The sequence below is a fragment of the Dasypus novemcinctus genome, chromosome 2 (genome assembly GCF_030445035.2).
Source record: "Dasypus novemcinctus isolate mDasNov1 chromosome 2, mDasNov1.1.hap2, whole genome shotgun sequence".
Lineage (NCBI taxonomy): Eukaryota > Metazoa > Chordata > Mammalia > Cingulata > Dasypodidae > Dasypus > Dasypus novemcinctus.
Window position 1 is genome coordinate 96,759,000 of NC_080674.1, and position 18,626 is coordinate 96,777,625.

Sequence of the window (18,626 nt, forward strand, 5' to 3'; positions counted from 1 at the left end):
AGCAAGCAATCCAATTTAAAAATGGACAAAAGATTTAAATAGACATTTCTCCAAAGAGGAAATAAAATGGCCAAAAAGCACATGAAAAAATGTTCCATATAACTAGCTATGCAAATTAAAACAACAATGAGATACCATCTAACACCACTTAGAATGGCCATTATTTAAAAAACAAGCAACAATAAGTACTGGAGAGGATGTGGAGAAACAGGAACACTCCTTCACTGTTGGTGGGAGTGTAAAATGGTACAGCCTCTGTGGAAGAGAGTTTGGTGGTCCCTCGAGAAGCTAAATATAGAACTGCCATATAATCCAGCAATTCCTCTACTAGGAATATATCCAGAACTAAAAACTATGACATGAACAGACATCTGCACAGCAATATTCATAGCAGTGTTGTTCACAATTGCCAAAAGATGGAAACAACCCAAGTGTCCATCCATCAAAGGACAGATAAACAAAATGTGGTATATACATATGATGGAATACCATGCTGCAGTAAGAAGAAATGAAATTGGGACATATATAATAACATGGATGAGTCTTGAAGACATTATACAAAGTGAAGTAAGCCAGACACAAAAGGACAAATATTGCATGGTCTCGTTAATATGCACTAAATACAAATAATAAACACATGGAATTAAGACCTAGAGTAAAGGTTATAAGGAAATAAGAGGAGAGTTGAGAAGAACTATGGATGCTTAATGTATGCAGAAGTTTTAATTAACTTGACTGTAAAAGTGTGGAGATGGATAGGGTTGATAGTAACACATTATAGTGAGTAGCCACTGGTTTATAAATGGGATTGCAGCTGAAAAAGGTAGTCTGGGAAGTAAATGTCGATAGAAAGAAGGCTAAAGAATAATCTAGGGACTGAATAACACAGTGAACCCAGAGGTGGTTGAGAACTGTGGTTAAGGGTACAAACGCAAGAGTCCTTCTGTGAGCTATAGCAGATGTACATCACTATAGCAGGGTGATGAGAATATGGAGAAACATGGGAAAACTACAATTGGTGTGACCTACAGACTGTGGTTAACAGCAATACTATAATATTCTTGCATCAATGCCAAAACTGTACTGTGTTGATAATAGAGGTGTATGGAAAAAGTGTGCCAAATGTATGCTATAGACCATGATTGGTGGTAACAGCCTGATAATATTGTCTCATAATCTGTAACAAATGTTCCACCAGGATGTGGAGCTGTATGGGAAATCCACACATTTGTATGATTGTTTTGCAAGTTCACAATATCTGTAACAAAAATATGTTTTAAAAAATTAGTATGGGTTGGGGGAAAAATACACCAAATGTAAGATAAGGACTATAGTTGGTAGTAATATTTTGACGATGCTCTTGCATAGTTTGTAACAAATGTTTCACACCAATGCAAAGAATTGGTGGAATGGTGATGTATGAGACCCCTGTGTAATGTTACATATGTTTATTTTTTAAGTTCACAATCTTTACTATATGCTTATTGTTAATGTGTGTTCATGTATGCATGACATACTTCAATAAAAATTTAAATATTAAAAAAAGTAATAGCATACTATATGTACTATGCTATACCTTTTTTTAAACTTATATTTTGATGACCAACCCCTATCAATATAGTGAGTTAACCCTCCTTATTTTTTATAGTCACATAGTATACTCCATGACATACCACTGTTTTCCCAACCTAGTCTCTTTTGATGGACATCTGAATTACATTCCATTTTTTTGCTAAGACAAGTAATGTCAAAATGAATAACTGAGTTGTACCTTCAGATTAAATTCTTGCAAGTGGGATATTTTGGTTAAAGGGAAGGCAAAGCATCTATACTTTGGTTAGATATTAGCAATTCTCCCCCTCCCCACCCTTGTAAAGGGGTTATACTATTTTGCACTCCTACTGGCAACAAATGAGAGGTCCTGTTTCTCTATGGCCTTATTTATTGACTGTGCTGTCAAACTTACAGATTTCATATGTTTAAAATATTTTTTTCCTTGAACTGTTTGTAAATACTTTTGCCTATTTGTTGTTTCTTTTTGAGGGGAAGACAGTCTTGTTCACATCTCGATTTGCAATTGAGCTGCATATAAGATGTTCCTAGTTTCAGTTGGCAACTTCTTTGTTATCTGATATAATATTCCAGGCTCATGCCATTCATCTCCTGCCCAAAAGCTCAGGTTCCTTTAATGGGAAATAGTACTTCATAACTATAATCATTGCTAATTGATTGGTATTTCAAGTCCATAATCAGTGCTATAGGATTGGTAGGGTTCCTCAAGTTTCCTTTATTTAGATCTCTTATCCATTTGGAGTTTATTCTGATGTTCACTGGGACGAATAGTCATATTTTATATGCTTATATATGATTATCTGTATCATTATTTATTCAAAGATGAATTACTATGAGTTGCTTTTTCCCCAGTTACTTGAGATCACAACTTATCATAAACCATTTTCCATTTGTATTCAGACTTTTTATGTATTTCTGGATGTTGTATCCTGTTGACTTGGTCTGTGTACTGCTCATGTGTCAGTGCCATAGTGTTTTTTAGAGGTTTACTATCTTTCTAAATTGGGTTTTCTCATCTGAACCACAGAACACAGGAAATTATTTCAGTGACAATTTTTGCAATTATAGCATGTCTAATTATTAGTACCATTCTAGATGTAGTATTAATTACACTTGTAGGAATGGATGCCAGAGAGAGATGGAAGTCAAAGGAGAATGCTAATGAACTCTGGGCCAGTGGTTAATTTCTTCTTTTCTACTATAGAAAGATAAGCATGATGATAGTAATAATAAATGAAAAAAAAAATAAATAGAGCAAGAGACAGGGAGAGAGAAATTAAAACTTCGTAATAACAATAAAGGTAAGCTAAAAATTTTCTTAAATAGTGCAGTACTTTCATTCCATGCTCCGAACATTTGCATGGCATATTAAAAAACAAAGTGACATGATATGTATATATCTCACTTATTCTAAACAACAGTGCAGATACTTTTACCCCCATTTTACAAAGAAGGCTACCAAATATCATTTATTAAAGTCCCACTGATAGTGACTAAGCCAGAAATAAGACCCAAATTACCTGATGGCCAGCCAGTTGTGTCTGTGACAGTTTGAAGTTAGTTTATGAATCCCCCCAAAAAAGGATTATGTTCTTAAACTACTCCATTCCAGTGGGTGTAGGGCCTTTTCATTGGACTACAGGTTGGGTTTCTGCCTTTTACTGGAGCTTTATATAGACAGAGATATATAGAGAGAAACATAGAAAGGAAACTGCCATTTTTGATCTTGCCATGTGAGAGAAGACTTGAGGATTGTTAGCATCCAAAGCTTAAGCACAGTTGCTCAACACTAAAGGAATGTATGGCTGATAGCCCATAGTTGAACTTTGGAAGAAAGCAGAGAGCTGAGACTGCGAGAGGAGGCCCAGAAAGAGACACGCCCTGTGCTTGGAGCTGAGCTCCAGGAGGGAGTAGATTCTGGAGGGGAAGGAAGGGATCTCAGCAGAGACTGACCGCCATCTTTGCCACATGGCAAGACACCAGGATCACCAACAACTGACTTTGGTGAGAAAGCATCTCTGATGGTGCTCTGATTTGGAAATTTCACAGTCTCTGAACTGTAAGCCCAGATAATTCCCATTATAAAAGCCAATACATTTCTGGTACTTTGCATCAGCTGTGGCAAATGAAGACAGTTTCTGTCACAATATAAGATATACAAGAATTTCACAATATATGAAGATATTAATTATGCACATTTGCAATTGATTATGTAATATATTCAAATACTTGAGAATTAAATAATGATCATTTATATCACTGTTCTTTACTTTGTTTCTAGTTTCAAATTTCTGATGGCATTGGAACCATATTACTAATTTAGGTCCAGGAAGAAAATTTTGCCTGTAGTTGTTTTTGTAACTCTGATTCCATCCATTAATACAGGGCCAAGCTTATAAAGCTACTTGCTATTACTCTCTTATAAAGCACATTGATAAGTTATTCATTCTTAAAGAGGCAAGGAAGATAAATATAGAAGGAAATGCAAAGACCCAAATTAGGCAAGAAAATCTAATCTTTCATTAGAATTTCCACTAGATCATAAATTCTCCATTTAATAGTAATTCAGCATTGACACGAAAGTAACAGTTGTAAAAATTTCACAAGTTACATACTATGTTTCTACCATACTATTTACTACTTAACACCATAGCCTTTCCAGTCTTCCTGATTACTTCAGTCTACTAGGAAATTTTCTCCCTGATGCTCAACTCCAGTAGATATACACTAAAGCCTTCTATTTTGAAAACTATCCTTTCACATCTCTCTTACCTCCTAAATTCACAGTACCTTTCTAAATTTAGAGAAATTATCCAAACTTATTAACCTTTTTATGTTTTTTTCAAGTTATGTGTAGAGAGTATAAAAATACGTACATATTGGCAAAAGCATTTGTTTGACTATAAAAAGTAAGCTATGTGAATATAAAGAGTATTCTTTTGTGTAGTTATAGCACTGCATTCTAAAAACTGGCATTTCAGTTTATGTTACTTACACAATAAGTTTAATTTACATAGAAATGATAGAACATTTCAGAAGCAAGTCTTAAAACCAATTTCTCCTGAATGGCTCCTATAATAATCTCCTTAAGAGAGAAATAAACATAAACTAAAACAGCAGTTGTGAAACATATAGTAGTTCTCAACTGAAGATAAACTTGATATTCAGTAGAAAAACACTTAAAAAAAAAAAAAGCAAAGGGATTTAGATTTAGATTGTGGCTGAAGTAAAAATCTATTTCCTTAAAACTTCAATCATAACCATATCAGAAGCTATGTATTAAGGCAGGTCCCAGGCAGTAAAATCAAATGTGCACCACTTTCTGAATCCTCCCCTATGGCCACCAATAAGGAGTCAAAAACTAACTTTCATTCAGAGCTTTCATGCCTAGCACTTGGCAAGACGCTTTCCACAGGTCCACGCTTGGTGGAATTAGAGATCATATTAGTAATATCGAGTACTAAATTATTTCCAAAATTTAAATACAAAAGTTTATTTTTTTTCTAGAAACCATGGACAATTACATAAGAAGTTACATTTTCTGAATTATAGTGGCAAAAGTCTGAAGTTTGACTTTGAAGGTTAAAAAATGTCTAATAGAATATGCCACATATATCTTTGTATCAAATAATTTCACCCAACAAAGCCTTAAGTCTGAAACTTCTAGAATGTAAGTGTAAATTAAAATAAAAATAAATTGTTTCATTTTACAAAGAAGAAAACCACCAGTGACATATTTTCCTTTCCTTCAATAAGAAAATACAGGAATTTATGTTTAAATTCCTAATATTAAGAAATTCTCTAAAATGGGCAGATCCAGAATTTACTAAACAATTTATATACTTACATCACACATTCATTTATTCAACAAATATTGACTGGATGTCATGAAGACACAGAAAACTCCCTCAAACTGCTTAAAGATATGCATAAAAAATAATGTAATACAGAGTGATAAGTACTATAAGAGAAATACACCAAAATAATGACTTCATTTTACTTTCCTAATATACATTTTTAAAATCTATTTTATTTATTTTTAATTTAATTTATAATCTTGCTAATAAGTATTCATCTTTAAAGTCACCTTAAATCATTTTTGGAATAAGAACAGATTAGAAGTAAAAGCAAGCAGGAAGAAGGGAATGGATATAGCTCAAGGGGCTGAGAGCCTACTTCTCATATATAAGGTCCTGGGTTTGATTCCTAGCATCTCCTGAGGAAAAGTCAAAAAAAGCAAGCAGGAAGAAAGGAAACTGAGAAGAAGAATTTTTGCAGAAAAAGAATTATGGGAAGGCTTCCTAAAGGAGACATCTGACCCCAAACCTGAAGGCAGGTGGAGGAGGGGTACTATTATATCAATGGAAGAAGGACCTTTCAAAGGGAGAAAACAACTAAGATAAAAAGCACTCAGTGTGAATAAAGAACAGCAAGTTGGTTATATCTAATCTGAAGGTAAGGATCAGAAATGGAAATTAAGGAGTATGGATAAAAAGACAGATTCACATTTATGCTAAAGCCCACTATAATGAACATCAACCTAATTCAAAGTGAAAACCTAATTCAAAGTTATATACCAATTCATTATTGGTATATAACTGGAACTCATAAAACTCATTCTAAAGATACAGGAAATGAAACTCAATTAATAACCAAACTTCAACAGTGAATTATCAATGAAACCAAATATTCCAAATACGATGTGTGAAGCAAGATGGTATGGAACAAATGTTCTAACATTCAATTTTTCCCTCTGTAACACTTGGGTCTTTTCTCCTGTTTTTCATTAAGAAATTATGTTTACTTTTGATCATTATATTGGGGAAGAAAAGAGTCCAATAATCCAAATTTGAGAAACACTACACTGAAAGTTAAAAGTATTTTGGTAACACTTGAGGCCAAGTGCATCATGAACACAAATATGGATGCAAGCACAAAGGAAGCGGTAATCCAAATAATACAGAATACATGTGTGTGAATACACACACACACACATATTAAAGTGAAAACTCAAAAAATATATTTTGATTTTCATGGAGTAAGGACCACCAACACCTTGCTATGACCCTCCATATATCCAAAGTACTAGGTATACAATCCTAGGAGAAAGGGATTACTTAGACAGGACATGATAACAAATCCAGACTGATTGGATTTTGATAAAGATGAAGAAGATCAGAAAGGCAAGGTATATTTAAAAACAGCAGCCTAAGTGAGCTGATGCACATGACTTTTAGAAAAGAGTAAAAGATAGGCCCCATCTAAAAATTAAAAATTAAACAAACTTTGCCCTTCCCTAATAAAGTACAGTTAGTCTATAGTCAAAATATTAACATTTTGCAGCATATTATTAATTCAGGTAGAAATGCCAAACTTTATGTTCAACAAAAATTATTCAGAGCATTGAACATACTTAAGTTACAAATATTGAAGAACACTGTCAAGAACTAAGAAAGGTCTGAGATTTTTCCCTACTTGCAAGTTAACAAGTTAGCCTGCTATAGTTTCATGGATAATACAAGAGTCCTGGGTCAGATACAAAGGACTTTATTACTCAGGGTACAGCAGGCAACAAGAGTTTCTTGTTCTCATCTGTTCCTCTTGCCCCTCAAGCATCAGGAGGTTGATGTGGATAGGCCCAGGTGGGTGCTGAGTATTGAGGTGTTATCACAGCTAAGGAATGTCACACTTTGGAAATCCAATTTCATAAAAGGGCTGCTAGCAAAACTGCCCATCCTTTTCCACCAGTAAGGAGGGGACATTATCTTTATTATCTTGGATAGCAAAAAAATCTTCCTTCTTCCCTGGAAGGAGATATTATCTCTGTCTTCCAAAGCTGTTTCCTAAATAAATGTCCATGAAAAGATACTGGAAAGAAAATGTCACTGCCTTTGCTTAGAGACATGAAAAATGTGAGATATCCATGTTGTCTCCCAGCAAATTTAAACTAAATTTTATACATCCTTGTGCTATTACTTGATCAAGTAATTCATTTTGACTACTTTATTAAAGAGACAAAAAGGGATATAGGAATTTCAGCTTTTCCTTAGAAAAAGTAAAGTAGCTATCTAGTTATCACACTGAACAAATGTGTCCATATGGTTTTTATTAAAAATAAAGACCTAATATGATACAGAATGAGTAAAACTTTTGGCTTCAACAAAATATTCACTTGAATGACAACAACATTTCCAAAGGTTCCTACTGAGGTAGATTAGTATAATTAAAGGCAGAAGGCGACTGGCCTGACACACCACATGGCTGTGAGACCTGCCCGGAAACCTCCTGAGAAGAAGGCTGCTGGAAAGACCCTGCAAGAATCGAGCCATGAGAACCCCATTTGGAAAAAGATCTCATTTGGGGTGAAGGGGACTCACCAATGGTCCCCTGAGAAATGACAGGTGTGGCAACCAAATCAGAACAGCAAACAGACATTCAAAAACCCTACCTAGGGTCTATGCACACCACTCATCCTGCAGTAAGCCCACAGTCCATGCCACAGATCATGTATTTTTCTCATTTTCTTGTTTCTTAATGAACTCTTTACTCCCTTGCCTACCCTATGGAGTATCCTTAAATTCTTTCATGCAACATAAGCCAAGAACCTAGAAGCCCAGAAACTAGAGCGATCTGGTAACACTATCAGCAGTACCATGTGAGGTCCCTACTGTTCACAAGGTCTAGTCTTTTATCAAGTCATAGGTAAGAAGATTAGATTAGTCCAAATATGAATCTTCTTAACATAGATAAGCACTTAAAAGAACACTTAATCCTCATTGCATAGTAGAGAATTCAAGCTCTTAAGAATATTAAAAATAATAAAATTAAAATTTGGTATGAATTTGTTTTCCTATCTAATGACTCACTATAAAATACTAAGGTCACGAGAAGTAAATATTTGTATAAAAACAAATTTTTAAACAATATATTTCTGACGTAACAACTAAAAATAAAAGAAGGCAAAAACTTTTTTAGAATTCACTTTTTATAGAAAGAGTGCAGGAAGTGCTTCAGCTTCAAAACCTTTATTCTAAGTATTTCAAATTGGAGAAAACAGTATCAAAAGCAAGTACATGACCATACCTCTCCTAGAGCCTCATATCTTTTCTGGTTCCATCTGTGCAAGTCTTCCCGGTAGTTAAAAACAAATGGTTCCCCAGTTTTTATGTGTCTTAACTGTCCCTCTAGAAGATAAACAAAAAATATAGTAATGATTCAAAGTACATTTTTAATAATATGGAAAGGATAATAAATAATCTGACAAAAATTTAAAATAACTTTCTGAGAACAGTTTTATTAATTTACAAAATATCAATATTATGTAAACATATAAATAGTAAACAAGAATGGTCCTTAAGTACTAAAAAGCTATGTTTCTTCTTTATCTCTCTGATCTAAAGCAAATTAACCATATTTGAGTGCCTCCTATGTAAAAGGATCACTGCTAGGTACTCCCATGAACATAGCCCCAGTCCTCAAAAAAGTTAGAGGCTACTTGAGGAGGCAAAATATAAATATTAAAAATTTAGGCAACTTTTCAGGAAGTAGAGCAAGAAAGAGTAAAGTAACCCAACAATTTAACAACTGCCATAGGCGATTCATGTAGACCTACAGGGACTCTGGAAAAATGAGGTATCCCTCCTAGCTACTAGAGATAAGCTTAGGAGATTTCAGTGAAGCTCTTAACTAAGCCTTGAAATATGAGTTGGATTTCAAATGGAATTTGGGTAGAGACAAGGAGTTAACACATAGGCTTGGACTGTCAAAACAGACTCACTCAAATCAGAAATTTTTACTAATAATGACTAAGCTTTACTAATAATTTCAAGGGCACAAGCAATGAAGAGGCACAGGCAAAGCAAAGAGAGGTATGGGATATCCTTCTCTCTCACTCTGTTTATACGCTCTCCTGTACAGAGTAGGTGAGGTCTCTAAGAAAGGTGTATAAATTAACCTCACACATCAGTGAACATTTTGGTTATAAAATATCTCCATTTTATTTGCTTAAGGGATTTATTGTTTATGTGATATTCTTCAGAGAAACATACCTCATATACATACAGATTGTAGGTTTGTTTACCAAAAGCAGTGCTAAACCATGGAAATCTTGCACAAAGTACTCCATAGATAAGGGCTCCTCTCAAGCAAATATTAGTCTGTATTTACTAAAAGGTTTAGTTATCAGTGTGTTTACAAGGGAAAAGACCAGGCCCACCTGTCTTGTTTCCCCAAGAGCATTCCCCTGAGAATCAGGAGAGCAATAGACCCCAGGCCAATTGCTTTAACCTCTACTCCCATTCCAGGCAACATAAACAAAATCATGAAAAAAGGGCAACGAGTTCAAATAGCAGTGAACACTCCAGTTTGACGGAAACAGAAATCAGTGAGCCAAACAGTATAATGCAAGATTAGAGATATGGTCGGGATGAAATAGGAGAAGGCCCTAAATGACAAACTACTGGGTTTGAACTATATACTAAGGATGGTGAGATACATGACAGAGTTCGGGGACAGAGGAGGGACATGATCAAACCTAACGGGATTAATATTCTATTTTCAACCAATGAGTGCAGGAGTGGAAGAAAAGACTTGAAAGTTATGGCACTGAAACTGACTCCAGGAAATAAATACTCCAGGTGAAAATACTTCACTATTTTTATGAATCAATTTTGCAAAACATAAAATGGATGTTTTTAATATTGGAAAAATAAGGGCAAATTCTTATCTATAAAGCTCTTTAATATTATCAGTGTGAGACTCTGTACTGGATCACTGTAACACTCCATTTTGGTCAGATGATGACCTATAAATTATATGATGTGCCTATGTTTTTCTTTTTAGGAGAGGCAAATTCCCATTTAAAGTATCAATAACAATAGACTGTTGGTATCTACAAATCTAAAACTCATGGTTTTGACTAAAGTAACCTTAAAGGCACATGAAAGATTATAATGTGTAATATATTGCTGCAGCTTAAATTTGAAATGTATTTTCTGTGAAACTGCTGTGTGAGAGGGAGCTGACTAGCCAGGCTAGTAGGTGATTTTAACATTTGTTAAATGCATCACAAAGAGTGTGATTTTTTAAAAAATTCCTACTCATCTACACATTGTGGACATAATAATTCTCATAAAGTGAAAGACATTTTTATTCTTTTTTTAAAATGGGCTTCATCAAAAAAGTCAATGGTTAGTACTAATATTAAAAGAGAAAAGAAGGTAATGAGGTTAAAGAAAGTGGGCATTCTTACTCAAAAGAGGCATATCTGGATTATTTATGTTAGAGTTGTATTTGCAAATTTAACATTTCTCAAAGTTTTGGAAAACCTCTCCAGCATGTGTCAAGGATCTGATTTAGGAGGTTTTGGCCTAGGTCTACTACAGTGGGTTACGAAGTTTCATTTGCACAAATTTGGGGGAGTGGGTCCAGAGATTTTATCAGATTTTCAGGAGTCTAGATCCAAGACAGGATATCATGGGCTTAAATGAATTAATTCATGGAAAGTGTATAGGACACTTTTTGGCATGCAGAAAGAGTTTAATAAACATTGGCTGTCCACAGAGAAAATGTGGAATGGGTGTGGGAACGGTAGCCATGGTGGCTGCTGGGTGTGGGGAATGGGAGGAAGAGATGAGATGTGGAGGCGTTTTCGGGACGTGGAGTTGTCCTGGATAGTGCTTCACGGACAATTACGGGACATTATAGATCCCCCCAGGGCCCACTGGATGGAACGTGAGAGAGTCTGGGCTATGATGTGGACCATTGACTATGGGGTGCAGTGATGCTCAGAGATGTACTTACCAGGTGCAATGGATGTGTCATGATGATGGGAGAGAGTGTTGCTGTGGGGGGAGTGGGGGGCGGGGGCGGTGGGGTTGAATGGGACCTCATATTTTTCATAATGTAATTAAAAAATAAATATAAATAATTAAAAAAAAATAAAGAGACTTTTTATGATGAAAAAATAAATAAATAAACATTGGCTGTAATGGGAAGTCTTAGATTCAAACTCAAATAGTCTACCTTCAAGTCCAATTATTTTTTTGGTAATACTGTGCTACTTCCTTATACTAACATACTAGGAAACAGGGAATGTAAGTGAGGGTAAAGGGGAAAATCTCCAACTTTTTCATCTTATACAATTTCAGAATGTACAATATGGTTAAATGGACATTTTAAACACAAGGAAGAATATTTAAGAAGAAACAGATACAAAAGCACAAGGTAATGGTTGGAAGCAGGTAACAAGGAATCACTGCCACTTGGTTATAATTTTTTTTACTTAAGAGTGATTTTGTGCCCATATTCTTCTTTTACCCAATTAAGAACTTTAAAATCCTTTAGAAAAATTTAGAGGCTTCTTCAAACAGCTAACGGATGGTTTCATTTCAAAGCTACCGTAAGAGATTTTGTCACTATGAACCTGAAAAAGAATTTTCTGAAGATATTACGTTAGAATTGCCCTTTTAGGGGTTTAATATTGAGCCCTAAGTTCTTTTTTTCAAATCCTCATTTCTTTGAAAATATATTCACCATTAATCTTGAATTCAAAGGTAAAGTGTATCGTGCTAAAAATAAGACAATTAACAGTGATATTCTCTCCACAAAATGCAAGGATCTTTGCCTAATAGTGTTAGTCCATGCCTATGCAAAAGAATGTCCAGTATACTTTTTAAATAAATGGCAGCTGTGTGCAAGGGTGTATGTGTATGTGAGGATATATGCATGAAAGGGCACATGTGCATGCAAGGGTGTAGTTATGCACAAAAGTATGCAAGTGCAGGGTTTGTGCAAGCTATGGTGTACAACATGTACAAAGATATATGTGTGAATATATTTTATGGGAAAGAAAAAGATAAACGTGCATTTTTTTGTTTTTTACTCTAATAAATATTCAAGGAAGATAAAGATAGATTTCATTGAAAACTGATGTCCTTTATCAATAGATGACCAAATGTTCTACAATTTACCCATACTATCAATACACAGCACTATCCACATTTAGAAAGAATCTAGTAATCATTTCCAAGGAACAGGAGCAATGTTAGCCTCAGTGCTCACTTGATTCTGTTAATGGAAGTATGAAGAAATAACGAAATTTAAAAATATATATTATTACTTATATATAATTCATCATGAAATACCCTTTATAAAAAAGCTTGAAAATTAATCAGACAAAAGGCCAAAGTTTCTAATAGCACCACTTTAAAACTCACTTTGCATTCTTATACACAGGGATTGTTACTGTAAATCCTAACATCTATAACAGATTTTGTAAAGGGATATCCACTAACACAACAATGACAGATTACCAATTCAGTTGGTAATGCAGAGCAGCAAATAGAAAGCTACAACTCAAATGCTTCCTAGCCTCTAATAATATTACCCTTCAGGTATAACAGTGTGTTATTAATCCAATGACTCATAATTCCTTCTTCCAAAAACATCTTTGCAATATATGGCATGTTCTTCCAAATCCCAAGTGCAAAGCTTATATTTTATACAGAACTTAACTAATAAATTTTAAAGCAGATAGTGCCTGAAAAATCATGGAAAATTGAGTATTATGCTTTAAAGTATTATCAAAGATAATTATTACCAGTCACTTCATTTTAAATAGCATGTGAAACAGCAGCATCTTTCTATATAATTTAATTAGGAGTTCCAATTGATACCAGGGAGTTCAATGCTCAAGGCTGAAATGCATATGCTGAATCAAATTCATGACCATCAGTTTATGTGATCTGACAACTACGGGAAATTGTAACTTGGTTCTTTCACTTGAGTGAAGGATATCACCATGTAGAGATAAGTGATTATTTCTCAAAAGAAAAACATTAAACATTCTAGCTGGCCATTAAAAGTAGCAAATAATATCTGTTCTATGACTCTGAGCACTGTTAAATAAATCTTGTAAATATAATACAACACTTACTTTCATTAAAAGCATATTCAAATCCTTCCAGAGTATCAGGAAAATCAAGAGGTGGTTCATCTTTTTTCATTAGTTCATCCAAATCTATTCTAGATAATAAATCTAGAAAAGAAATGATATGAAATTTGATGACATTGATTTTCATAGTTAATAACAAGGTTTTATTTTAAACTATCTTTAAAGTATTATTTTGCTCTATTAGCCTAATTTTATGTATTGCCTTACCTGAAGATGATAATAAATTTTTAAGTTCACAAAATGCTATATTATGATCCAGTAAAATATCAACATAGAATAAACATTTCAAAATCATAATTCTTATAACAATCACAATTCAGATTGCATGTATTCTAAATTTTTAACTTCTTCCCTTCAAAATACAGTTATTAATCTATACTTTATGAATACAATTCTATAGTTTTAAAAGTTTTACACATTAATATGATTTTACAAGGTCACTAAATATTACATATAAAAGAAACTTTATGAACGAGGAAACCTATTATGAATCAAAATAGTGGTAATATAGCATATTATTCCATTTTTAGGGGAAAGATCACAATATTAAAATAAAACTAATTTGGAGAAAACTGGTTAACACAAAGCAGTTTCTATTTCTCACATCATTTCACTTCACACAATTAAAAAATCTGTCAAGTGTTTTTTAATAAAACACTTTGGAAGAATTTTAGATTTACGTAAAAGTTGAAAGTACAGAAAATTCCTGCATATTCTTCACCCAATGTCTCCTATTATTAACAGATTACATTACTACAGTACATTTGTCAAACTATGAACCCAATGTTGGTTTACTTTACTATTGCATAGTCATCATATCTTCTAGTCTCCTCTGTCTGTGGCAATTCTCAGTCTTTCCTTCCAAGACAGTCTGAAGTTCTTTTATGAATTCCAAAAAAGAGAAGGCTTACGTTTTTGAACTATTTCATTCCTGTGGGTGTGATACTGTTACCGGATTTTGTCTAGGTTCTCGACTATGCTGCAGAAATGAATTTCAAGAGCACACTGGGTTAGTTAGGCCAGTAATTCATTCAGGTAGGGATGGACGAGAAATGGGAGAAAATAAGAGATCATGGGTCCCAGGTGAAGAGGAAGGGGCTGAAAAGTGATAAAGCAGGCTGGTTTACAGACCACAATTTCCCTTTATAGATAATATATGCCCAGGTTTTACTTGTGTAGCCATCATGGCAGAGGAAAAATGGTGAGAGCAGGGTGCAGAGGGCAGGAACGGGCCCAAAGGTGACAGAGAGCTCAGGCCACAAGAGAGCAGGTTCAGGCCTTGAGCCTGCTTTTTGAACCATTAATTATTCCACCCCTTTGCTAATGGAAGGGGGAGTTCCAGCTGTTTGCTGTTTTGATTGATTATCCCACCCATCAATCCCCTGTGAGGGCACAATGATAAAGTCCTTGGGGAATATCCGGGGCTTCTCCTGGCTTCCAGAGGAAGTCTTTATTCTGGATGGCAGAATCTTGGGGAGGGTCTTCCAGCAGCAATCGTGGGTGTTATTGATGTCCACATGGATTTCTTTCCAGGTTCCAGATCCATCTATTGATTCCTATCTTACTAGCCAGCTTCAGTATCATCTGATTGCATTAGATTAACTTTAGATCACTTCATTTGATTGCTTTGGATTGGACTGCATCAGGGAGGTGTGAGCCAGCTTGTGTCTCCCCCCTCTTGATGGGTCTAATATAAACAGAGAGACAGAGAGGAATACACAGAGAGAGAAAGGAAGCTGCCATATTGATGCTGGCACTTGAGAGATAGGATTCCCGGTCCACCCACAGCTGTGCTCAAGGAGAGAAACCCGGAAGGCCTCAAAAGAGTTGAGGCCCAGGAGAGATAAGCCATATGCCTGATAGCTCACAGCTAAACTGGGGAAGAAAGAGGAGCAGCCTAGACTGAGAGAGGACGCCTGGAAAGAGAGAAGCCCTGTGCCTGGTTGCCCACAGCTGAGTTCTGGGAGACAGGAAATTCTGGAAAGGAAAGCAGAGATCGATGGCCAGCTTCGCTACATGGCAGTAGCTGACTTTTGTGAAAAAGCATTTCTGATGGTGTCTTGATTTGGACACCTTATAGCCTCAGAACGCTAAGTTTTTACCCCAAATCAATCCCCTTTATGAAAACCAACCCATTTCTGGTACAGTACTTTGCATCAGCAGCACTTTGGCAAAGACATCCTCTTTTTGACACTGACAGGTTTGAGGAGTACTGTATTTTGTGAAATGACCTTTAGCTTGGATTTGTCTGATGTTTTTTTCTCATGATTAGATCAGCATTACAGAGTTTTTGGAAAGGATACCACAGATTAAGAAAGGATCTTTCTTAATCACATTATGCCAAGGGGAACACGATATCTATATGACATGGCTGATGACAAGCTCCATCACTTGTTTAGGGTGTTTGCCTGACTTCTCCAACCTAAAGTTACTATTTTTCTCTTTCCATAATCTATTCATTGCAAGTGACTAAGTCTGGCCTACTCTCAAAGGGGAGGGTAGGAATTAAGCTCTGGCTCCGGGAGTGGAGACTATCTACATATTATTTGGAATTCTTCTGTAGGGAAGATTAATCTCTCCCCCATACTTATTCAAACATTTATTTATTTCAGTATGGACTGAAGGATATGTATTGAATGCTTTGGGTTACAAACCAATACTACATTATTTTGTTGATCAAAGTTTTCCAGCCTTGGTCACTGGAAGCTCTTTCAGTTGGCTCATACATACCTTTGACATGCCCTCATCTTTTAATTTTTGAGCACTTCCTTACTTTCTGTTACTACAGAATGCCCTAAGGTGCATCTTGCATTTTTCCTGCCCCAGTCCTAGAATCAGCCCATCAGCAGGTATTTAATGATACCTTTTAGCTTCATAATTATAAGATGAGGCAAACTTCTCACTACATGTCATTATAAAGTTGTACCTAAACTAAGAAAAACAAAAAAGTTAACTTGAAATTCATTCAATTCCAAAAAGAAGAGAAATCTTTATTGTCAAGGCACTAAAAATACTTGTTTTTGTTTTTTTCATTCTAAATCAATTTCTGAAGAGAAAAAGGAAAGCCAGGTCCTTTCTTACAAAAGAAGTATCTTAGAAGCAACACTTTATTTCTCTTATTTACAGATGCAATGGATCCAGCTGTATGGAACATCATCAAAATATGCTAGAGAAAAGTCTCCAGTTTATGTAGAGCATAAAGATAAGCCATCAAAAAATTCTTTTAAAAGAGCATTCAGGAAGTGGATTTGGCTCAACGGATAAAGCATCTGCCTACCACATGGAAGGTCCAAGGTTCAAACCCAGGGCCTCCTGACCCATGTGGTGAGCAGGCCCACTTGCAGTGCTGATGCACACAAGGAGTGCCCTGCCATGCAGGGGTGTCCCCCGCACAGGGAGCCCCACATGCAAGGAGTACACCCCGTAAGGAGAGCCACCCAGCGCAAAAAAGGGCAGCCTGCCCAGGAGTGGCGTCGCACACACAGAGAGCTGATGCAGCAAGATGACACAAAAAGAGACACAGATTCCCAATGCTGCTGACAAGAATATAAGTGGACACAGAGAACAGACAACTGGGAGGAGGGGGAAGGAAAGGGGAGAGAAATAAAATAAAATAAATAAATAAATAAATCTTTTTAAAAAAATCATTGTTCAATACTTCCTAAGTCAGTGCTTCAAATTGCCATATCAAAAATTTAGAGACAAATTAAAAGAATTTAGAGATGAAAAAATCCAGTGCTCTAGACAGAAAGAGGCCTAATGTTGCTTAAATATATTTTTTTGGTCCTCTTAAAAGGGAAGAGTAAAGAATAAAAAAAGAATGTTATTAGAAAGAGAGGTGAATGGATGGCTTATTAAGAAGATTTAAAAAATAAAATAAACACCCTGATTAAATATAGAAACTTCAATCCCCACAAAAATATGCCATTTTCAACATAAAAAAGTTTGTAATCTCTCTACTAAAACAAATATCATATGTATACTAGGGTTAAAAATTCCTGATTCAATAGTAAAGTTCTGAACACCATGTACATCTCTGCAAAAGAGAATAAAGACAGAAGTTCTTTGTTTTTGTTTTTAATCAAAAATTGGCTTAGACAATTCCTACTTCATTCCTTCCAAAGAGTTGAGGTTCTAGGGCAAAATCAGATGCCTTCACTTCAAAGTTCACAGTCCAAATTTAGAAACCTTTTAATGAGGCACATAGAAACTATACATAAGGCAGATATGTTATGTCTATTTGCCATTTTCTCTTTCAATCAGCTCAGATCATACAATACTACTTTACAATTATATATCACTATAAAGATTTCAAAGCATTTCCCAGCATTACCTCATTTGATCATCACTGTCTTTCAGGCAAGGAAATGAGCTCAGAGAGGTAAAATGGCTTGTCCAAATTTATAGCTTAATAGTAAGTAGGATTATTAAAATACAGTTTTCTCATCCCTAACTCAATTATTTTTCAAAGTCACCATTCTAACTGTATATGGCATATCAATACTGTAATATTCTGTCCTCTTTTCCCCTCCAACCCCCACTTATAAGGAGTACACAATATGAATGAAAAATGTGCTTTTGCTTTCCCCAAAATGTTCCAACTATATAAAAAGGTATTCCTGAAAATTCTCTGTCAACTAGAGAACATGATATAGATTATTTCATTTCAATAGCATTGAGAAAGCATGTAGAAATTATCAGAAATTATATTTTTGCTCTGTAAAAGGAAATCAAGGAGGCACGATGGTGGCAGAGTAAGGCATCAGCTCATCCTACAGGGCAGTTAGTAATCAACCACAGCTATCTAAAGCACATATCTGGGGGACCCAGGAGACCAGAAGAGCATCCTGCAACATCCTTGAAAAAATGGAAGGAAGAGGCTGCCTATATGCAGTGAGGATTTGTGAATAGAGCACTGCACAGCACAGAGGCCAGTGTCCATCCTCCACTGGTGGTGCAAGCCACATCAGAAGCTATTCCATGGCTGGATTTGGAAGTTCCATTTCCCAAAAATGGGGAGAGATGGTTGGCCACTGGCTTCAGCTACTGATTAGTAAATTTGGCTGGCTAAAGCATAATCCTAAGGACAGTTAAAATTTTG

The 18,626-nt window shown here is 35.3% G+C and overlaps 1 protein-coding gene across 12 annotated transcripts in view; it reads right to left on the reverse strand.

Moving 5' to 3' along the window:
• ARB2A (ARB2 cotranscriptional regulator A) overlaps nucleotides 1-18,626 on the reverse strand; it is a 496,486-nt gene that overhangs the window by 416,213 nt on the left and 61,647 nt on the right. For all 12 annotated transcript variants that reach the window (XM_058276244.2, XM_058276246.2, XM_058276234.2 and 9 more), the window contains 2 exons: nucleotides 13,508-13,609; nucleotides 8,656-8,756 (listed from right to left, as the gene is read on the reverse strand). In XM_058276244.2, coding sequence (XP_058132227.1) covers nucleotides 8,656-8,756; nucleotides 13,508-13,609 — 203 coding nt within the window. The remainder of the gene's footprint in view (nucleotides 1-8,655; nucleotides 8,757-13,507; nucleotides 13,610-18,626) is intronic.